The sequence below is a fragment of the Cherax quadricarinatus genome, chromosome 83 (genome assembly GCF_038502225.1).
Source record: "Cherax quadricarinatus isolate ZL_2023a chromosome 83, ASM3850222v1, whole genome shotgun sequence".
Lineage (NCBI taxonomy): Eukaryota > Metazoa > Arthropoda > Malacostraca > Decapoda > Parastacidae > Cherax > Cherax quadricarinatus.
In genome coordinates this window covers 5,789,020-5,813,719 of record NC_091374.1, presented here as the reverse complement: position 1 = coordinate 5,813,719, position 24,700 = coordinate 5,789,020, and the positions used below count along the sequence as shown (strand labels likewise).

General features: G+C 41.0%; 1 protein-coding gene across 4 annotated transcripts in view; it reads right to left on the bottom strand.

The window, feature by feature from the left end:
• LOC128702213 (senecionine N-oxygenase) overlaps positions 1-22,083 on the bottom strand; it is a 49,614-nt gene extending 27,531 nt beyond the window's left edge. Inside the window, exons 1-2 of one of the 4 annotated variants that reach the window (XM_070102770.1) lie at positions 21,934-22,083; positions 15,530-15,727 (exon numbers count right to left, since the gene is read on the bottom strand). In XM_070102770.1, the coding sequence (XP_069958871.1) occupies positions 15,530-15,723 (194 nt within the window). In that variant the 5' untranslated portion in view covers positions 15,724-15,727; positions 21,934-22,083. Of the gene's footprint in view, positions 1-15,529; positions 15,728-19,652; positions 19,811-21,933 lie in introns of those variants that run through there. The other 3 variants (XM_070102768.1, XM_070102767.1, XM_070102769.1) reach the window with 3 other exon arrangements.
• Between the last annotated feature and the right edge of the window lie 2,617 nt (positions 22,084-24,700).

Sequence of the window (24,700 nt, the reverse complement as noted above, 5' to 3'; positions counted from 1 at the left end):
ACTGTTGAGTAGACTTCAGGATGTACATGTTTATAGAGGGGCCACAGATATATCAGATCACTTATTAGTTGTAGCTACACTGAGAGTAAAAGGTAGATGGGATACAAGGAGAATAGAAGCATCAGGGAAGAGAGAGGTGAAGGTTTATAAACTAAAAGAGGAGGCAGTTAGGGTAAGATATAAACAGCTATTGGATAATAGATGGGCTAATGAGAGCATAGGCAATGGGGTCGAAGAGGTATGGGGTAGGTTTAAAAATGTAGTGTTAGAGTGTTCAGCAGAAGTTTGTGGTTACAGGAAAGTGGGTGCAGGAGGGAAGAGGAGCGATTGGTGGAATGATGATGTAAAGAGAGTAGTAAGGGAGAAAAAGTTAGCATATGAGAAGTTTTTACAAAGTAGAAGTGATGCAAGGAGGGAAGAGTATATGGAGAAAAAGAGAGAAGTTAAGAGAGTGGTGAAGCAATGTAAAAAGAGAGCAAATGAGAGAGTGGGTGAGATGTTATCAACAAATTTTGTTGAAAATAAGAAAAAGTTTTGGAGTGAGATTAACAAGTTAAGAAAGCCTAGAGAACAAATGGATTTGTCAGTTAAAAATAGGAGAGGAGAGTTATTAAATGGAGAGTTAGAGGTATTGGGAAGATGGAGGGAATATTTTGAGGAATTGTTAAATGTTGATGAAGATAGGGAAGCTGTGATTTCGTGTATAGGGCAAGGAGGAATAACATCTTGTAGGAGTGAGGAAGAGCCAGTTGTGAGTGTGGGGGAAGTTCGTGAGGCAGTAGGTAAAATGAAAGGGGGCAAGGCAGCCGGGATTGATGGGATAAAGATAGAAATGTTAAAAGCAGGTGGGGATATAGTTTTGGAGTGGTTGGTGCAATTATTTAATAAATGTATGGAAGAGGGTAAGGTACCTAGGGATTGGCAGAGAGCATGCATAGTTCCTTTGTATAAAGGCAAAGGGGATAAAAGAGAGTGCAAAAATTATAGGGGGATAAGTCTGTTGAGTGTACCTGGTAAAGTGTATGGTAGAGTTATAATTGAAAGAATTAAGAGTAAGACGGAGAATAGGATAGCAGATGAACAAGGAGGCTTTAGGAAAGGTAGGGGGTGTGTGGACCAGGTGTTTACAGTGAAACATATAAGTGAACAGTATTTAGATAAGGCTAAAGAGGTCTTTGTGGCATTTATGGATTTGGAAAAGGCGTATGACAGGGTGGATAGGGGGGCAATGTGGCAGATGTTGCAAGTGTATGGTGTAGGAGGTAGGTTACTGAAAGCAGTGAAGAGTTTTTACGAGGATAGTGAGGCTCAAGTTAGAGTATGTAGGAAAGAGGGAAATTTTTTCCCAGTAAAAGTAGGCCTTAGACAAGGATGTGTGATGTCACCGTGGTTGTTTAATATATTTATAGATGGGGTTGTAAGAGAAGTAAATGCGAGGGTCTTGGCAAGAGGCGTGGAGTTAAAAGATAAAGAATCACACACAAAGTGGGAGTTGTCACAGCTGCTCTTTGCTGATGACACTGTGCTCTTGGGAGATTCTGAAGAGAAGTTGCAGAGATTGGTGGATGAATTTGGTAGGGTGTGCAAAAGAAGAAAATTAAAGGTGAATACAGGAAAGAGTAAGGTTATGAGGATAACAAAAAGATTAGGTGATGAAAGATTGAATATCAGATTGGAGGGAGAGAGTATGGAGGAGGTGAACGTATTCAGATATTTGGGAGTGGACGTGTCAGCGGATGGGTCTATGAAAGATGAGGTGAATCATAGAATTGATGAGGGAAAAAGAGTGAGTGGTGCACTTAGGAGTCTGTGGAGACAAAGAACTTTGTCCTTGGAGGCAAAGAGGGGAATGTATGAGAGTATAGTTTTACCAACGCTCTTATATGGGTGTGAAGCGTGGGTGATGAATGTTGCAGCGAGGAGAAGGCTGGAGGCAGTGGAGATGTCGTGTCTGAGGGCAATGTGTGGTGTGAATATAATGCAGAGAATTCGTAGTTTGGAAGTTAGGAGGAGGTGCGGGATTACCAAAACTGTTGTCCAGAGGGCTGAGGAAGGGTTGTTGAGGTGGTTCGGACATGTGGAGAGAATGGAGCGAAACAGAATGACTTCAAGAGTGTATCAGTCTGTAGTGGAAGGAAGGCGGGGTAGGGGTCGGCCTAGGAAGGGTTGGAGGGAGGGGGTAAAGGAGGTTTTGTGTGCGAGGGGCTTGGACTTCCAGCAGGCATGCGTGAGCGTATTTGATAGGAGTGAATGGAGACAAATGGTTTTTAATACTTGACGTGCTGTTGGAGTGTGAGCAAAGTAACATTTATGAAGGGATTCAGGGAAACCGGCAGGCCGGACTTGAGTCCTGGAGATGGGAAGTACAGTGCCTGCACTCTGAAGGAGGGGTGTTAATGTTGCAGTTTAAAAACTGTAGTGTAAAGCACCCTTCTGGCAAGACAGTGATGGAGTGAATGATGGTGAAAGTTTTTCTTTTTCGGGCCACCCTGCCTTGGTGGGAATCGGCCAGTGTGATAATAAAAATATAAAATATATATATATATATATATATATATATATACAGTGGACCCCCGGTTAACGATTTTAATCCGTGCAAGAGGGCTCATCGTTATGCGAAATAATCGTTATGCGAATGAATTTTCCCCATAAGAAATAATGGAAATAAAATTAATCCGTGCAAGACGCCCAAAAGTATGAAAAAAATTTTTTTTTACCACATGAAATGTTAATTTTAATACACACAAACTGAAAAAGGCATGCACAATTACATGACACTTACTTTTATTGAAGATCTGGTGATGATTGATGGGATGGGAGGTGGGGAGAGCATTATCTTCTTACTGTTTAGAAGGGGAATCCCCTTCCATTAGGACTTGAGGTAGCAAGTCCTTTTCTGGGGTTACTTCCCTTCTTCTTTTAATGCCACTAGGACCAGCTTGAGAGTCACTGGACCTCTGTCGCACAACAAATCTGTCCATAGAGCTCTGTACCTCCAGTTCCTTCAAGACTTTCCTAAAATGGGCCATAACATTGTCATTGAAATAGTCACAAGCACGGCTTGCAACAGCTGTGTCAGGGTGATTTTCATCTATAAAGGTTTGCAGTTCAACCCACTCTGCACACATTTCCTTAATCTTTGAAGTAGGCACAATGGATTCCACAACTGGCATAGGCTTCTCAGGGTTAGCCCCAAACCCTTCAAAATCTTTCTTAATTTCCATACTAATTCTCACCCTTTTTACCACAGGGTTGGCACTAGAAGCTTTCTTGGGGCCCATGGTCACTTATTTTCCAGAAACAGCACCGAAAATACTGTAATAATACGAAATATTCCGAGTGTATGCTTGGATGTTACCGCGGAGGCTGGCTGGTAAACAATGGGACGGAGCGGCACATGTGAGGCTGGCTGAGGGCACATTGGACGCGTCTCGGACGAAAATCGGTATGCGGGTTTTTAATCGGTATGCGGGGCAAAAATTTTGCGATAAAAGTAATCGTTATGCGGAAAAATCGCTATGCGATGCCATCGTTATGCGGGGGTCCACTGTATATATATATATATATATATATATATATATATATATATATATATATACATGTATATATATATTTTTGGATGTATATATTTTTAAGTCTTTTACATGCTGTATTTAACCCATAAATGGTCCAAACGTATATATACATTTTTACCGCTAGTGCCCCAAACGTATATTTTTTTTTTTATTATTATCACACTAGCCGATTCCCACCAAGGCAGGGTGGCCCAAAAAAGAAAAACTTTCACCATCATTCACTCCATCACTGTCTTGCCAGAAGGGTGCTTTACACTACAGTTTTTAAACTGCAACATTAACACCCCTCCTTCAGAGTGCAGGCACTGTACTTCCCATCTCCAGGACTCAAGTCCGGCCTGCCGGTTTCCCTGAATCCCTTCATAAATGTTACTTTGCTCACACTCCAACAGCACGTCAAGTATTAAAAACCATTTGTCTCCATTCACTCCTATCAAACACGCTCACGCATGCCTGCTGGAAGTCCAAGCCCCTCGCACACAAAACCTCCTTTACCCCCTCCCTCCAACCCTTCCTAGGCCGACCCCTACCCCGCCTTCCTTCCACTACAGACTGATACACTCTTGAAGTCATTCTGTTTCGCTCCAGTCTCTCTACATGTCCGAACCAACTCAACAACCCTTCCTCAGCCCTCTGGACAACAGTTTTGGTAATCCCGCACCTCCTCCTAACTTCCAAACTACGAATTCTCTGCATTATATTCACACCACACATTGCCCTCAGACATGACATCTCCACTGCCTCCAGCCTTCTCCTCGCTGCAACATTCATCACCCATGCTTCACACCCATATAAGAGCGTTGGTAAAACTATACTCTCATACATTCCCCTCTTTGCCTCCAAGGACAAAGTTCTTTGTCTCCACAGACTCCTAAGTGCACCACTCACTCTTTTTCCCTCATCAATTCTATGATTCACCTCATCTTTCATAGACCCATCCGCTGACACGTCCACTCCCAAATATCTGAATACGTTCACCTCCTCCATACTCTCTCCCTCCAATCTGATATTCAATCTTTCATCACCTAATCTTTTTGTTATCCTCATAACCTTACTCTTTCCTGTATTCACCTTTAATTTTCTTCTTTTGCACACCCTACCAAATTCATCCACCAATCTCTGCAGCTTCTCTTCAGAATCTCCCAAGAACACAGTGTCATCAGCAAAGAGCAGCTGTGACAACTCCCACTTTGTGTGTGATTCTTTATCTTTTAACTCCACGCCTCTTGCCAAGACCCTCGCATTTACTTCTCTTACAACCCCATCTATAAATATATTAAACAACCACGGTGACATCACACATCCTTGTCTAAGGCCTACTTTTACTGGGAAAAAATTTCCCTCTTTCCTACATACTCTAACTTGAGCCTCACTATCCTCGTAAAAACTCTTCACTCCTTTCAGTAACCTACCTCCTACACCATACACTTGCAACATCTGCCACATTGCCCCCCTATCCACCCTGTCATACGCCTTTTCCAAATCCATAAATGCCACAAAGACCTCTTTAGCCTTATCTAAATACTGTTCACTTATATGTTTCACTGTAAACACCTGGTCCACACACCCCCTACCTTTCCTAAAGCCTCCTTGTTCATCTGCTATCCTATTCTCCGTCTTCCTCTTAATTCTTTCAATTATAACTCTACCATACACTTTACCAGGTACACTCAACAGACTTATCCCCCTATAATTTTTGCACTCTCTTTTATCCCCTTTGCCTTTATACAAAGGAACTATGCATGCTCTCTGCCAATCCCTAGGTACCTTACCCTCTTCCATACATTTATTAAATAATTGCACCAACCACTCCAAAACTATACCCCACCTGCTTTTAACATTTCTATCTTTATCCCATCAATCCCGGCTGCCTTACCCCCTTTCATTTTACCTACTGCCTCACGAACTTCCCCCACACTCACAACTGGCTCTTCCTCACTCCTACAAGATGTTATTCCTCCTTGCCCTATACACGAAATCACAGCTTCCCTATCTTCATCAACATTTAACAATTCCTCAAAATATTCCCTCCATCTTCCCAATACCTCTAACTCTCCATTTAATAACTCTCCTCTATTATTTTTAACTGACGAATCCATTTGTTCTCTAGGCTTCCTTAACTTGTTAATCTCACTCCAAAACTTTTTCTTATTTTCAACAAAATTTGTTGATAACATCTCACCCACTCTCTCATTTGCTCTCTTTTTACATTGCTTCACCACTCTCTTAACCTCTCTCTTTTTCTCCATATACTCTTCCCTCCTTGCATCACTTCTACTTTGTAAAAACTTCTCATATGCTAACTTTTTCTCCCTTACTACTCTCTTTACATCATCATTCCACCAATCGCTCCTCTTCCCTCCTGCACCCACTTTCCTGTAACCACAAACTTCTGCTGAACACTCTAACACTACATTTTTAAACCTACCCCATTCCTCTTCGACCCCATTGCCTATGCTCTCATTAGCCCATCTATCCTCCAATAGCTGTTTATATCTTACCCTAACTGCCTCCTCTTTTAGTTTATAAACCTTCACCTCTCTCTTCCCTGATGCTTCTATTCTCCTTGTATCCCATCTACCTTTTACTCTCAGTGTAGCTACAACTAGAAAGTGATCTGATATATCTGTGGCCCCTCTATAAACATGTACATCCTGAAGTCTACTCAACAGTCTTTTATCTACCAATACATAATCCAACAAACTACTGTCATTTCGCCCTACATCATATCGTGTATACTTATTTATCCTCTTTTTCTTAAAATATGTATTACCTATAACTAAACCCCTTTCTATACAAAGTTCAATCAAAGGGCTCCCATTATCATTTACACCTGGCACCCCAAACTTACCTACCACACCCTCTCTAAAAGTTTCTCCTACTTTAGCATTCAGGTCCCCTACCACAATTACTCTCTCACTTGGTTCAAAGGCTCCTATACATTCACTTAACATCTCCCAAAATCTCTCTCTCTCCTCTGCATTCCTCTCTTCTCCAGGTGCATACACGCTTATTATGACCCACTTCTCGCATCCAACCTTTACTTTAATCCACATAATTCTCGAATTTACACATTCATATTCTCTTTTCTCCTTCCATAACTGATCATTTAACATTACTGCTACCCCTTCCTTTGCTCTAACTCTCTCAGATACTCCAGATTTAATCCCATTTATTTCCCCCCACTGAAACTCTCCTACCCCCTTCAGCTTTGTTTCGCTAAGAGCCAGGACATCCAACTTCTTTTCATTCATAACATCAACAATCATCTGTTTCTTGTCATCCGCACTACATCCACGCACATTTAAACAACCCAGTTTTATAAAGTTTTTCTTCTTCTCTTTTTTAGTAAATGTATACAGGAGAAGGGGTTACTAGCCCATTGCTCCCGGCATTTTAGTCGCCTCATACGACACGCATGGCTTACGGAGGAAAGATTCTTTTCCACTTCCCCATGGACAATAGAAGAAATAAAAAGAACAAGAGCTATTTAGAAAAAGGAGAAAAACCTAGATGTATGTATATATATATATGCATGTGCGTGTCTGTGAAGTGTGACCAAAGTGTAAGTAGGAGTAGCAAGATATCCCTGTTATCTAGCGTGTTTATGAGACAGAAAAAAGAAAAACCAGCAATCCTACCATCATGCAAAACAGTTACAGGTTTTTGTTTCACAGTCATCTGGCAGGACGGTAGTACTTCCCTGGGTGGTTGCTGTCTACCAACCTACTACATACATTATATACATATATATATATATATACATATATATATATATATATATATATATATATATATATAGTGGACCCCCGGTTAACGATATTTTTTCACTCCAGAAGTATGTTCAGGTGCCAGTACTGACCGAATTTGTTTTCAAAAGAAATATTGGTAAGTAGATTAGTCCATTTCAGCCCCCCAAACATACACGTACAAACGCACTTACCTAAATACACTTACATAATTGGTCGCATTCGGAGGTAATCGTTATGCGGGGGTTCGCTGTGTATATATATATATATATATATATATATATATATATATATATATATATATATATATATATATATATATATATATATATATATATATATATATATATACAGGGCCGGATTACCGCACAGGCAAACTAGGCATTTGCCTAGGGCCCCGCGCATTTGGGGGCCCCGTGGCCCAAGGGGTTCAGGGGCTCATCCAAGACTGCGCACTTGGTGCAAGTGCAAAGGGGTCCCTACCTAAAAAGTTCAAGTGTTTGGAGAGTAAAATTGATTTTTAAAAATTAATCAAAACAAAAATAAATAATGAAATAAAATAAAAATAAATAAACCTAACCATAGATGGCAACACTCGACACGCCTTTGTTTACATCAGAACAGCTGTGTTTTCCCGCTAATGGGCGAGTATGGGAAATTCCTCTCCAATTTTCTGTAGTAATTACACGTTATCTAGACTTGTACTGTGACAAATTAACTGAAGTGTTGTTGATAGACACTGATGTGTATGGATAAATGTTTGTTTTTGCCTCTAAATGTTAAGGGATGAAGCTTTTGAAATGTTTGAAGAGAAAGCTAAACTGCTGGTGAAAGACTACAGTTACCGGGCTGATCATCAGCGGTCAAGGAAGAGGAAACGCAATTTTGAAGAGCCAATGAAATCGTGTTGCTACCAAGGCAGAAGTGTAAGACAGCTACATACTTCGTCATTCTGGATTCACTGATTACAGAATTGGTGAAAAGAAAAGAAATCTACCAGAATCTCAATGACAAGTTTGGATTTCTGTTCAAAATTACTACTATGCCAGATGCAGAATTGAGAGAAGCTGCATTAAAGTTGCAACAACACCTTTCAGCAGATGTTCAGGACACATTTGTTGAAGAAATAGTTCATTTTTCTGGGTATATGAATCAGATTAAAGCTCCACCTGAAAAATGTGCACCCTCAGCTGCCTTGAAACATTTAAGAAATGCAGGTATCTCGGAAACCTTCCCTAATGTTGACATAGTGTATCGCCTTTACCTAACACTTCCAGCTACTAACTGTGAAGGAGAACGTTCATTTTCTGTTTTGAAAAGAGTAAAAAACCAGCTCCGTTCAACAATGAGCCAAGACAAATTGTGTAACCTAGCCTTGTTGACCATTGAGTCTGATCTAACAAGAAATATTGATTTTCAGAATATAATTGACGATTTTGCCAATATGAAATCCAGAAAAAAAGTTTATTTAAGAAGTGCCTGTGAATATAAACAATTCTTTACTTTCTTGAGTTTATATGATTTGATAGACTTATGCATGATGCAATGATAATAATGGTCAGTGATTTATAAAGGGAATAATAGTGCTGTAGTGGTTATGCTGAATATAATAGGTACATGATGTCACTACTTTAATAGCCTAATCTAGTAATACTATGCTGTCTTGAGTTTATTTTCTTTAAAATGCATGATAACAAGATAGTTATAATGGCTGTTGGTAAATGGTTTTGGTTGTCTTGATGTACTTTCCCTATTAAATTTAATCTAAATAGCCAGAATGTATTTAATTAGGCCTTAAACAGGCTCACACCGACCCCCCCCCCCACCCCCAAGCTGGAAGGGGTCGCTTTGCTTACCCGTAACTCAAAGGGGCCCCGTCAATCTGAATAGCCTAGGGCCCAGAGACTTCTTACTCTGGCCCTGTGTAGAGGAGAGAGAGAGAGAGAGATTTTGGGAAATGTTGAGTGAATGCATGGGGAGTTTTGAATCAAGTGTGAGAGTAATGGTGGTTGGGGATTTCAATGCTAAAGTGGGTAAAAATGTCATGGAGGAAGTAGTAGGTAAATTTGGGGTGCCAGGGGTAAATGTAAATGGGGAGCCTTTAATTGAGCTATGTGTAGAAAGAGATTTGGTAATAAGTAATACATATTTTATGAAAAAGAGGATAAATAAATATACAAGGTATGATGTAGCACGTAATGAAAGTAGTTTGTTAGATTATGTATTGGTGGATAAAAGGTTGATGGGTAGGCTCCAGGATGTACATGTTTATAGAGGGGCAACTGATATATCGGATCATTATTTAGTTGTATCTACAGTTAGAGTAAGAGGTAGATGGAAAAAAGAGGAAGGTGGCAACAACAAGAGGGAGGTGAAAGTGTATAAACTAAGGGAGGAGGAAGCTCGGGGAAGATATAAGCAGCTGTTGGCAGAAAGGTTGGCTAGTGCAAAGATGAGTAGTGGGGGGGTTGAAGAGGGTTGGAATAGTTTTAAAAATGCAGTATTAGAATGTGGGGCAGAAGTTTGTGGTTATAGGAGGGTGGGGGCAGGTGGAAAGAGGAGTGATTGGTGGAATGATGAAGTAAAGGGTGTGATAAAAGAGAAAAAGTTAGCTTATGAGAGGTTTTTACAAAGCAGAAGTGTTATAAGAAAAGTAGAGTATATGGACAGTAAAAGAAAGGTGAAGAGAGTGGTGAGAGAGTGCAAAAGGAGAGCAGATGATAGAGTGGGAGAGGCACTGTCAAGAAATTTTAATGAAAATAAGAAAAAATTTTGGAGTGAATTAAACAAGTTAAGAAAGCCTAGGGAAAGTATGGATTTGTCAGTTAAAAACAGAGTAGGGGAGTTAGTAGATGGGGAGAGGGAGGTATTAGGTAGATGGCGAGAATATTTTGAGGAACTTTTAAATGTTGAGGAAGAAAGGGAGGCGGTAATTTCATGCACTGGCCAGGGAGGTATACCATCTTTTAGGAGTGAAGAAGAGCAGAATGTAAGTGTGGTGGAGGTACGCGAGGCATTACGTAGAATGAAAGGGGGTAAAGCAGCTGGAACTGATGGGATCATGACAGAAATGTTAAAAGCAGGGGGGGATATAGTGTTGGAGTGGTTGGTACTTTTGTTTAATAAATGTATGAAAGAGGGGAAGGTACCTAGGGATTGGCAGAGAGCATGTATAGTCCTTTTATATAGAGGGAAAGGGGACAAAAGAGATTGTAAAAATTATAGAGGAATAAGTTTACTGAGTATACCAGGAAAAGTATACAGTAGGGTTATAAATGAAAGAATTAGAGGTAAGACAGAATGTAGGATTGCGGATGAGTAGGGAGGCTTCAGAGTGGGTAGGGGATGTGTAGATCAAGTGTTTACATTTAAGCATATATGTGAACAGTATTTAGATAAAGGTAGGGAAGTTTTTATTGCATTTATGGATTTAGAAAAGGCATATGATAGAGTGGATCGAGGAGCAATGTTGCAGATGTTGCAAGTTTATGGAATAGGTGGTAAGTTACTAAATGCTGTAAAGAGCTTTTATGAGGATAGTGAGGCTCAGGTTAGGGTGTGTAGAAGAGAGGGAGATTACTTCCCGGTAAAAGTAGGTCTTAGACAGGGATGTGTAATGTCACCATGGTTGTTTAATATATTTATAGATGGGGTTGTAAAGGAAGTAAATGCTAGGGTGTTCGGGAGAGGGGTGGGATTAAATTATGGGGAATCAAATTCAAAATGGGAATTGACACAGTTACTTTTTGCTGATGATACTGTGCTTATGGGAGATTCTAAAGAAAAATTGCAAAGGTTAGTGGATGAGTTTGAGAATGTGTGTAAAGGTAGAAAGTTGAAAGTGAACATAGAAAAGAGTAAGGTGATGAGGGTATCAAATGATTTAGATAAAGAAAAATTGGATATCAAATTGGGGAGGAGGAGTATGGAAGAAGTGAATGTTTTCAGATACTTGGAAGTTGACGTGTCGGCGGATGGATTTATGAAGGATGAGGTTAATCACAGAATTGATGAGGGAAAAAAGGTGAGTGGTGCATTGAGGTATATGTGGAGTCAAAAAACGTTATCTATGGAGGCAAAGAAAGGAATGTATGAAAGTATAGTAGTACCAACACTCTTATATGGATGTGAAGCTTGGGTGGTAAATGCAGCAGCGAGGAGACTGTTGGAGGCAGTGGAGATGTCCTGTCTAAGGGCAATGTGTGGTGTAAATATTATGCAGAAAATTTGGAGTGTGGAAATTAGGAGAAGGTGTGGAGTTAATAAAAGTATTAGTCAGAGGGCAGAAGAGGGGTTGTTGAGGTGGTTTGGTCATTTAGAGAGAATGGATCAAAGTAGAATGACATGGAAAGCATAAAAATCTATAGGGGAAGGAAGGAGGGGTAGGGGTCGTCCTCGAAAGGGTTGGAAAGAGGGGGTAAAGGAGGTTTTGTGGGCGAGGGGCTTGGACTTCCAGCAAGCATGCATGAGCGTGTTAGATAGGAGTGAATGGAGACGAATGATACCTGGGACCTGACGATCTGTTGGAGTGTGAGCAGGGTAATATTTAGTGAAGGGATTCAGGGAAATCGGTTATTTTCATATAGTCGGACTTGAGTCCTGGAAATGGGAAGTACAATGCCTGCACTTTAAAGGAGGGGTTTGGGATATTCGCAGTTTGGAGGGATATGTTGTGTATCTTTATGCGTATATGCTTCTAAACTGTTGTGTTCTGAGCACCTCTGCAAAAGCAGTGATAATGTGTGAGTGTTTACCTGGAGAGAGTTCCGGGGGTCAATGCCCCCGCGGCCCGGTCTGTGACCAGGCCTCCTGGTGGATCAGAGCCTGATCAACCAGGCTGTTACTGCTGGCTGCACGCAAACCAACGTACGAGCCACAGCCCGGCTGATCAGGAACCGACTTTAGGTGCTTGTCCAGTGCCAGCTTGAAGACTGCCAGGGGTCTGTTGGTAATCCCCCTTATGTATGCTGGGAGGCAGTTGAACAGTCTCGGGCCCCTGACACTTATTGTATGGTCTCTTAACGTGCTAGTGACACCCCTGCTTTTCATTGGGGGGATGTTGCATCGTCTGCCAAGTCTTTTGCTTTCGTAGTGAGTGATTTTCGTGTGCAAGTTCGGTACTAGTCCCTCTAGGATTTTCCAGGTGTATATAATCATGTATCTCTCCCGCCTGCGTTCCAGGGAATACAGGTTCAGGAACCTCAAGCGCTCCCAGTAATTGAGGCGTTTTATCTCCGTTATGCGTGCCGTGAAGGTTCTCTGTACATTTTCTAGGTCAGCAATTTCACCTGCCTTGAAAGGTGCTGTTAGTGTGCAGCAATATTCCAGCCTAGATAGAACAAGTGACCTGAAGAGTGTCATCATGGGCTTGGCATCCCTCGTTTTGAAGGTTCTCATTATCCATCCTGTCATTTTTCTAGCAGATGCGATTGATACAATGTTATGGTCCTTGAAGGTGAGATCCTCCGACATGATCACTCCCAGGTCTTTGACGTTGGTGTTTCGCTCTATTTTGTGGCCAGAATTTGTTTTGTACTCGAAGATTTAATTTCCTCGTGTTTACCATATCTGAGTAATTGAAATTTCTCATCGTTGAACTTCATATTGTTTTCTGCAGCCCACTGAAAGATTTGGTTGATGTCCACCTGGAGCCTTGCAGTGTCTGCAATGGAAGACACTGTCATGCAGATTCGGGTGTCATCTGCAAAGGAAGACACGGTGCTGTGGCTGAAAGTGGTGAAAGTGTTGAATAATGATGAAAGTATTTTCTTTTTTGGGTATTTTCTTTCTTTTTTTGGGTCACCCTGCCTCGGTGGGAGACGGCCAACTTGTTGAGAGAGAAAAAAAAAAATTAGGTATTAAATTTATTATCCCACTATTCTACAGAGTATATACAGCAGTCTCCCCATATCCAAGGGGATACTTTCCAAGACTTACTGTGGATACTTGAAACTTTGAATAGTAGTGCACCCTATATATAAGTAATTTGTCATTGACATACATACCTATGATAAAGTTTAATTGATAAATTAAGAAAATTAAGTTTAGCACTTTTTCACTAATGAGAAGCATTTCACAGCTTCTCTTAGTCTTTGAAGAACTGCCAGATTCACTACTTCTGCACTCTGGGGCCATTATAAAGCAAAATTAAGGGTTATGTTTGGGCCTCGGTAAACCACGGATACCAAATCTGTGGATACGGGGGTCCTAATGTATACAGTATTCATCTAAAAGTGAAGAAAAAGCCTGCTGGTCACAAAACTATAACTGTAGCATAACTGTTATTCTACTTTTGCTGGTGGAATACACTATAAAACATGAAAAAGTACCACAGTAAAATACAGCCTCTCCTCACTTAACGATGGAGTTCGGTTCCTGAGACTGTGTCAGTAAATGAATTTGTCGCTAAGCAAAGAGCATACTATAATGGTAGTGGGTTTCTTTCAACCATCTCTGATATTGTTTTAATGTCATCTCTGCACCATTTATAATATTTTTAGTATATTCATAAATGTTTATAGTGTACTGTATATTGTAATAAACAGAATAGAGGAAATCAGTTCTAATATACATTATTCAGGTATGCATACTGGTCAGAGAGCCTATCATAAGTCCGAGTTGTTGGTAAATAAGTACGTATGTCGCTAAGTAAGGAGAGGCTGTATTAACAAAATAGAAACACCTCAGCACACATTCATCTCATTCACTTCTGTAAATTTTTCAGTCGCATTTTTTCATGTGATTACCTATGTATGATGAATGTTTATAGCAGAGCTCAGCTTGTGGTGTTCAGTCTTCAGAGCTTAATCCATTTTAAATATATTTTAAAGTTTCTAGTACAGGACAGGAGGACCACACTTATACAGCAGGTTAGGTTCCAGGCTATTGTAGGGCCCTGCTTAAGCAGCAGGTTAGGTTCTGGGCTACTATAGGGCCCCACTTATACAGTAGGTTAGGTTCCAGGCTACTGTAGGGCCCTGGTTATACAACTGGTTAAGTTCCAGGTTACTGCTCTAAAGCGAAAATCACTGTAAAGTGAAACATTCTGCTCTTCTTCACTTTCAAATGCATGTAAAAGTCTGATAGGATGTTTACACTATCATATACGTATTAAGTGAGCAATATACAGTGGACCCCCGGTTAACGAACTTTTTTCATTCCAGTAGTATGTTCAGGTGCCAGTACTGACCGAATTTTTTCCCATAAGGAATATTGTGAAGTAGATTAGTCCATTTCAGACCCCCAAACATACACGTACAAACGCACTTACATAAATACACTTACATAATTGGTCGCATTTGGAGGTGATCGTTATGCGGGGGTCCACTGTATGTAGCTAGGCCTAAACAATGCATATACAGTACACACATTACTTACCTTAAAATATTTTCATCCTTAGCTTACAGTGAGTGAATATATTTATTGTAGGAAGTCTGAATAATGAAGGATGGGTATAATTGAAAACCGCTGCATTAGAGAAATGCCATAAAGCGGGACCCTCCTGTGGTTACAACACACACATTTCTCCTGTCATAAAGCACTTCCTCTTACAACCCATTGATTATATTTTAAGCCTAGTTGTCACATCATCACAATTCATACGTTAATTTGCCTGGCATTTACTATCCACTCTTCTAACAATGTTATGCTTCCCTATCCTCTCATTAACATGAAAAGAATCAAGAAAAGTAAAGTTATTCCAACTTTGAGACAATGTTTAACAGAGTAATGCTTTATCAAGGTAACGCTTGTCTTTATAAAGCTCTACACAGCAAAACACTATCCCAACAAGAGTTGGAGGCATTTTCTGACTTATACCTCACTTTATAGCTAAAATATGTAAATTATCACACTTTCAATTGAAACTGCTGATAATTTACAATTTTTCAGACTATTTGCTTCTTACCACTAAAAAATATTTTAAAGAAGAGAAAGGCACAATGCCATGCCTAGAACAATATACAAATAACCCACACACAGGAGAGCAGCAGCAGCTTACAACACTGTTTTGGTCCAACTTAGGCCATTTACAGTCATACTTTGTGAATGCAAATGGTCCAAGGTGGACCGAAACATCGCCATAAGCTTCTCCTCTCCCCAATGAGTGGGTTATTTATGCATGAAAATATTTTGACTAAAAATCCATTCTTCATATTTAGCATTACTGATTGCTTGCTTAGCTAAAAAAAATTAATACCCACTCACTTCATGTTTTTATACATGCTTGAGTGTATGGGGTAGCCATGTTCATCTTTTCCTGACTGCGGTGTGTATACCCAAGTTCCTCCGACCTTGGATGCCTTTTCCCACACAACTGGCATCATGCCGCTAGATGCCAGGACGTGACGAGCGGCACACAGCCCAGCTGCTCCCCCTCCTATAATTCCCACAACTTTCATTGTCCTGCAAATAAGTCATATATAGGATAATGTTTGTAATGAAAGATTGTTTGTATATTTATGTATTCATGTGTATATTGTGTACAGTATATACAGTGTATAGGAGCACATAAAATGACATTAGTCTAGCTCTAGGCTAGAAATTTAATAAACCAAAGCCAATATGTACACTGAAATAATTTTTATTATTAATTATAATATACCTAGTGTGTCTATAAATGCTACATATAGTTTGGGCATTTAGAGAGGAGTCAATAAGACTGACTGATCAACAGGGTGTACGATATAACCCTGGGATGGTCAGTTGATGTAGGAATTGTAACATCAAGGGTTGGAAGGAAGGTTTGAAGGAGGTTTTGAGTGGTAGAGCTTTAGCAGGGTATGTATATGAGTGATAAATCCAGAGTAGAAACAATTTTTCTTTTGTGACCAAAATAATATTTGGGAAGGGATTCAGGGAAATTGGATGGTTAGATTTTGGTTCTGGACATTATTATTTTTTTTATTATCACACCGGCCGATTCCCACCAAGGCAGGGTGGCCCGAACAAGAAAAACTTTCACCATCATTCACTCCAACACTGTCTTGCCAGAAGGGTGCTTTACACTACAGTTTTTAAACTGCAACATTAACACCCCTCCTTCAGAGTGCAGGCACTGTACTTCCCATCTCCAGGACTCAAGTCCGGCCTGCCGGTTTCCCTGAATCCCTTCATAAATGTTACTTTGCTCACACTCCAACAGCACGTCAAGTATTAAAAACCATTTGTCTCCATTCACTCCTATCAAACACGCTCACGCATGCCTGCTGGAAGTCCAAGCCCCTCGCACACAAAACCTCCTTTACCCCCTCCCTCCAACCCTTCCTAGGCCGACCCCTACCCCGCCTTCCTTCCACTACAGACTGATACACTCTTGAAGTCATTCTGTTTCGCTCCATTCTCTCTACATGTCCGAACCACCTCAACAACCCTTCCTCAGCCCTCTGGACAACAGTTTTGGTAATCCCGCACTTCCTCCTAACTTCCAAACTACGAATTCTCTGCATTATATTCACACCACACATTGCCCTCAGACATGACATCTCCACTGCCTCCAGCCTTCTCCTCGCTGCAACATTCATCACCCACGCTTCACACCCATATAAGAGCGTTGGTAAAACTATACTCTCATACATTCCCCTCTTTGCCTCCAAGGACAAAGTTCTTTGTCTCCACAGACTCCTAAGTGCACCACTCACTCTTTTTCCCTCATCAATTCTATGATTCACCTCATCTTTCATAGACCCATCCGCTGACACGTCCACTCCCAAATATCTGAATACGTTCACCTCCTCCATACTCTCTCCCTCCAATCTGATATTCAATCTTTCATCACCTAATCTTTTTGTTATCCTCATAACCTTACTCTTTCCTGTATTCACCTTTAATTTTCTTCTTTTGCACACCCTACCAAATTCATCCACCAATCTCTGCAACTTCTCTTCAGAATCTCCCAAGAGCACAGTGTCATCAGCAAAGAGCAGCTGTGACAACTCCCACTTTGTTTGTGATTCTTTATCTTTTAACTCCACGCCTCTTGCCAAGACCCTCGCATTTACTTCTCTTACAACCCCATCTATAAATATATTAAACAACCACGGTGACATCACACATCCTTGTCTAAGGCCTACTTTTACTGGGAAAAAATTTCCCTCTTTCCTACATACTCTAACTTGAGCCTCACTATCCTCGTAAAAACTCTTCACTGCTTTCAGTAACCTACCTCCTACACCATACACTTGTAACATCTGCCACATTGCCCCCCTATCCACCCTGTCATACGCCTTTTCCAAATCCATAAATGCCACAAAGACCTCTTTAGCCTTATCTAAATACTGTTCACTTATATGTTTCACTGTAAACACCTGGTCCACACACCCCCTACCTTTCCTAAAGCCTCCTTGTTCATCTGCTATCCTATTCTCCGTCTTACTCTTAATTCTTTCAATTATAACTCTACCATACACTTTACCAGGTACACTCAACAGACTTATCCCCCTATAATTTTTGCACTCTCTTTTATCCCCTTTGCCTTTATACAAAGGTTCTGGACATGGAAACTAGAAAAAGATTTTATTTGGATTATTAAAAACAGAGGAGACAAAAACCTAGGCTTAGGCAGTAAAGAAAATCAATGTGGTTAATTTCTATTGGGGTCCTTTTATTTAAGGTCTTTTCTGTAAATGCTCTGCAACCCACACAACAATTCATAAAACTATATTAATCAAGAACTGCAAGAAACCCATTTTACAAGCCTTAAGTATTCTATAGAGATAGAGCCTAGAAATGGGGGGTTCATCCCACAGTCACTAAAAACAATGGATTATTAAGCAAGAGTTTAAAAACCCAGGATAACCCAATAAAACCAAAATCAGATTGTCTACTGCCCCAAATGCTCCACATGCTAGTGGCTTTGTGTGTTTAACAATATTTTATTACATGTAAAACTACGTTCTGCATACTGCAGAAAGAAATAAAGTTTGTTTTTTAATCCAATCCCCCAGGATGTGACTGACAACAGTCCACTAGCACCCAGGTACCTACTGATTGCTAGGTGAACAATGATGATAGGTGTAAGAAACATGCCCAATATTTCCACTCTTCAGGGTATTGAACCCTGCTTCCCTCAGTGTGCGAGCAGAGGCAACTGCCCACTGAGCCACAAACATCCATCAATTTATTGCTAGGTAACAGGGGCAAGTGGTTGTTAGATTTGCACGTACGAGTTGCCTCATAGTAGGCGAGGCCCAGTCATGGACCGGGCCACGGGGGTGGTTAACCCCCGGAACACCCACCCCTCCCTCCAGGTTTTAAGATTTGTTCAGATTTTTAACCTGGAGGGTTAGCCACCCAGGATACCCCAAGAAAGTCAGTGTGTCATTGAGTACTGTGTCTTATTTCCATTGGGGTCCTATCTTGTCCCCCTTTTCCCCAGGATGCAACCCACACCAGTCAACTAAAACCCAGGTACCTAGTTGCTTGCTAGGTGAACAGGGACAGCAGGTGTAAGGTAATATGCCCATGTAAATACTTGCTTACTAATATACCCAACATTTCCACCTATGCTACCTACTATGGGTGTGAACCTACCCTCTGCATGATGGCTGGGGATGTTACAATATGGTGCATTATTTTAATTGTGATGTCTGTTCACCTTTGGAAAAATAACTAGAAATTAGTTTTATTTTCTGGACTATTCTGCCTTGATGAAAATATGGCTAGAGTTTAAAACTATTCCTATTCGGAGATACTAGCGAAAAAAATATTTGGCTTGCACAGCGCATCTGAGGCAATCAACAGTTAATATTATGTTGTGTCACACACCTGGCTGAATGTAAATGCACACACACACACATCTACCACTGGTAGTGTAAGGTTAAGCTATTTTAGCTTGGGTTAGGGGGGTTTAATTTGGTTACATCTTTTACCATTTCCACAAAAAAACATTGTACAATAAAACTATAACTAATCGCTATTTATTATTACAATAAAAAAAGAAGCGCTAAACCACAAGGGCTATACAGCACTGCAATTAATCGCTAAAATCCATCGAAAAGCAATCATTTATTATTACCAAGAATATAACTTGGCATAAAATTCAGTTCATTAGAATAATATAGCTATTGGACAAAATAATTAAATAAAATTAATTAAAATAAAAATTTAATTAGTAATAAAAATGTTGAAACAATGCATCAGTGGAACAGGAAATAAAAGTCACATATTAAACAGTAAAATAATGGGAAATGGGAGGCAATCTGGTTCGATCCGAGGAAGGAGAGGACAGTTTCCAATTCCTTGGATCGAGAGCTCCACACCAGCACCCAATTAGTACTTGAGGGGGGGAAGAGGAGGGGACTTTTATTACGTTCACGGGGGAACACTAAACCCGTAGGGGCCCGCACAGATCCTGGAGGAACGGGTAACGGTCAGGCTCGATCCGAGGAGGGAGAGTAGCTCCATTTCCCTGGACGGAGAGCTCTTCAGAGACAGACATGATAGTGTGTGTGGTTGTTAAGGGGTCGCCAAAGCTCAAGCTTTAAATCAGGAAATAAGTCTAGTCTGTCAAATTACTGTCCAATAAACCTGATGTCAATAGTAGACGAACTGTTAGAATCAATTAAAAGCCGATATAATAAGATGATGATGGTGGTTATTTGGAGTTTAGGTAATGCTTTTACGGTGCCCCGTAGCCTGGTGGTTAAAACTCTCGCTTCACACGGCGAGGGTCTGAGTTAGATTCCCAGCGAGGGTAGAAACATTGGGTGTCTTTCTTTACACCTGTTGTCTCTGTTCACCCATCAGTGGACCAGAGATAAGTGGGGTTCCACAAGGATCAGTTTCAGGCCCATTGTTGTTCAAAATTTACATTAATAACCTTGACGGAGGGATAACAAGTGAATTGAGTAAATTCGCCGATGACACGATGATAGGCAGAATAAAAGGTTCTGAGAAGGATACCACCGACCTTCAGGAAGATTTAGACAAACTAATGTCATGGTCTGAAAAGTGGCAGATGCGGTTCAGTGTGGACAAGTGTAAAATCCTAATCTTTGGGAAAGAAAACAATCCTCATACTTATACCCTGATTGTCTAATGTAAATAACTCATAACTTCAATTAATAGAAAAAATATTAATATTGGAGTGTAACAGTCCTTAAAACTAACAAATAGAACACAAATAGTAGTAGTCAACAGAGTACAGTCTGAGGCGGCTACGGTGAAAAGCTCTGTTCCACAAGGCACAGTACTCGCTCCCATCTTGTTCCTCATCCTCATAACTGACAGACAGGGATATAAGCCACAGCACCGTGTCTTCCTTTGCAGATGACACCCGAATCTGCATGACTGTCCTCCATTGCAAACAATGCAAGGCTCCAGGTGGACATCAACCAAATCTTTAAATGGGCTGCAGAAAACGATATGAAATTCAACGATGAGAAATTTAAATTACTCAGATATGGTAAACGTGAGGAAATTAAAATTTCATTGGAGTATAAAACAAATTCCAACCACACAATAGAGCGAAAAACTAACGTCAAAGACCTGGGAGTGATCATGTCGGAGGATCTCACCTTCAAGGACCATAACATTGTATCAATCGCATCTGCTAGAAAAATGACAGGATGGATAATGAGAACCTTCAAAACTAGGGATGCCAAGCCCATGATGACACTCTTCAGGTCACTTGTTCTATCTAGGCTGGAATATTGCTGCACACTAACAGCACCTTTCAAGGCAGGTGAAATTGCTGACCTAGAAAATGTACAGAGAACCTTCACGGCGCACATAACGGAGATAAAACACCTCAATTACTGGGAGCGCCTGAGGTTCCTGAACCTGTATTCCCTGGAACGCAGGCGGGAGAGATGTATGATTATATACACCTGGAAAATCCTAGAGGGACTAGTACCGAACTTGCACACGAAAATCACTCACAACGAAAGCAAAAGACTTGGCAGACGATGCAACATCCCCCCAATGAAAAGCAGGGGTGTCACTAGCACGTTAAGAGACAACACTAAGTGTCAGGGGTGCAAGACTGTTCAACTGCCTCCCAGCATACAAAAGGGGGATTACCGATAGACCCCTGGCTGTCTTCAAGCTGGCACTGGACAAGCACCTAAAGTCGGTACCTGACCAGCGGGCTGTGGTTCATACGTTGGATTCCGAGCGGCCAGCAGTAACAGCCTGGTTGATCAGGCCTTGATCCTCCATGAGGCTTGCTCACAGACCGAGCCCCGGGGACGTTGAACCCCGGAACTCTCTCCAGGTAAATTATAATAATCAAGGGGAAGCGCTAAACCCGGAGGATTATACAGCGCCTGGGGGGGGATTCGGGGAACTGGAGCACAAATCCAATTCCTTAAATCAAGAGACCCTCACCAACATCAAGGAACCTTCCTTGAGGGATCTCCAGGTAAAGTCTATCGATTGCGCTTAGATAAGTTTTGCTGCAATTCACCCATAAACGAATACTTAGTACGTATCTAAAATAGGGAGTAAAACAAATTTTAGCGTATATTACTTAGCAACAGTTTATGAAATGTATGGCTTATATGTAAATAATATTTAGCGCTTCCTAATGCATATAATAGCTGAGGTGAAGTCAATTATGTGAAATTACAGCCGAAGACACAATATTAGCAGGCAAGTGTCAGAGTACTCACGTGTGGTAGCAGCTCAGTGTAAGTCAGGTCTGGCCCTGGACACAAGCTGGGTGAGCGAGGAAGGGATGCTGGAGGGGTGATGGAGGGCTGTTGCTGAGGCGAGGGGGGCCTGGGGGAAGAGAGGTGACCTTGGCCAAAGGGCATACTAGTAGGAGCCAGTTAAGTGTAAAGTGGACCCCCCTCAACTCTACCCAGATCTGATGTACCCCTGCACGGGTCCTTCCCTGTCTTCCCCATTACTAGACATCTCTCGTCCTGTTTCCTGGCGAACCTAACCTAACATCTCATTACTGGCAAGATTTTATAGTCTAAATGTTACACTCAAGTACATTCGTCTCCTGCAAATATCTCTGAACCACTCCAGCATTGCTTAACCAACAGAGTACCTTAATCCGTCCCTTGCACCGGTGACAGTTTGTAATACTGAATATACCGCATTATAATACTAATTATGTAACAATTCATAAACTGTATAACGAACTAACACTTATGAATAATCTCGTTAACACTTCGTTTCTTACTATAACTTGATTAGCTAACAGAATGTTACACAATCATGGCAAGTTACAAAGGTAATGAACCATCTACACTCCTATACACATTCATGAACAAATTACAAGTAATGAGTCACTGACACGTCCATACCCGGTCACAATTGTATTGAGTTATAAGTACAAATACTAAGTGGGTCACACACACACACACACACACAAACACAGGTAGGTAGGGGTGTGTGTGTGTGTGTGTGTGTGTGTGTGTGTGTGTGTGTGTGTGTGTGTGTGTGTGTGTGTGTGTGTGTGTGTGTGTGTGTGTGTGTGTGTGTGTGTGTGTGTGTGTGTGTGTGTGTGTGTGTGTCCCACTTAGTATTTGTACTTACGACTCAATACAATTGTGACCGGGTATGGACGTGTCAGTGACTCATTACTTGTAATTTGTTCATGTTTGTAACCATGTATAGGAGTGTAGATGGTTCATTACCTTTGTAACTTGCCATGATTGTGACCAGATCTACCTGGAGTTCATTACCTTTGTAAATAGTTCAGCTATCATAACTTTGGGGTCCAGTCCCTGGACCCATTATGTACCTCTGTAATCTTTTGACTACCACCCACAAGATGGGTATGGGGTGCATAATAAACATATTAAACTAACAACTGTAAACAAACCAGGGTACAGGTGGGGTTAGAACCTATGGCAAGTGTGTCGTGAAACTCCAGGCCAGTGCGTAAACCACTGGGCCAGCTGGTTACAATAAGAATCATCCAACTAGAAATATTTATTGTAGCCAGATGGCCTAGTGGCTTACGCACTGGCCTGGAATTTCACAACTCACTTACCATGCGCTACCCCCTGGTTGATCAGGCTCTGATCCACCATGAGGCCTGGTCACAAACCGGGCCGCGGGGACGTCGATCCCCGAAAACCTCTCCAGGTATACTCCAGGTACCCCACCCGTACCGTGGCTTGTTTACCTCTGAACTGAGAGTATGGAATATAAAAAGTACCGAGAACTTGCAACGTTCTCATTAAATTAGCCTACGTTTTGCTGGCCAGGATCCTTAAGCTGTCTTGATAAAGCTCTTGGCGTCACAAGTGATGTGTCACGGTCTTAAGATAAGATTTTTGTTCGGATTTTTAACCAGGAGGGTTAGATACCCAGTATAACGCATTAAAGCCAGCGCGTCAACGAGGAGTTAATTCCCAGGATGCGACGCACCGGGAAAAAACCAGGTACCTCCGTACTGTTAACGCTTCATCCGTGCCGGGGATTAATCGCAGACCCTCTGAGTGTGGACTGAGGATATACCAAGCCAAGAGCAACCTTACTGTTCATAATCCACATGACACTGATGCGATAATAGCAATATAAGCAGTTTACCTACGGTACTGAAACAGGACGACAAATAATTTCTGATGAAGACATTAGAAAACTTCAGGTTGATGAGGCGGGAGAAGTGGCAGATGCAGTTCACTGCAGACAAGCGAAATTTAATCCTAGAAAATAAAGTAACTCGGTGCTGTTCAACTCCAAGACTGAGAGACTGATTACCTCATCTTTTGTATATATTCTTCACATTAAGTTCTTGCATTGGTAAAGCCAATGGAGGGCGAAACGTCTACAAATCAAGATACCCAGGTGTTGCACATGTCAAATTCTTCATCTGTAAATTAAACAATGTAGATCTTAGTCACAATCACTGCGAAAAAAATGTAGTCCTGGTTAGTAGAAATTTAAAGCCAACAGTGCATAAGTGCACAGACACGTATATATAATAAAAGTGCACATTATATTATATATATAAAGTCCTCGGGTTATACTTCAACTTTACATGTCTTTGGTTAGACCTCATTTAGATATGTGCTGGAAAATATACAGAAAACGATGAAGTTAATTCCATGCTAGAAGCCTTTCCTACGAAGACAGACTGACAGCACTGAACCTTCAGTCTTTGGTAATGTGTAGAATTAAGGTCGATATGAAATAAGAGTGCAAATGGAAAACAGGGATAAATAAATGGATATAAAACATGTTAAAAATATCTAAGACAGAACTCGCAGCTTATGATTCAATCTTGACAAATATAGGAAGGTACTGATTTGACAACAAACCATACCACGGGCGGGATTTGAACCCGCGATGAGTCTCAAAACTCCAGACCGTCGCGTTAGCCACTGGACCAGCTAGCCACAATATTCATCCAACTAGGTACATGTATTTGTGCTCACAGTGGTGCCTATGCTAACCTTCCTATGGTGTAGAAATATA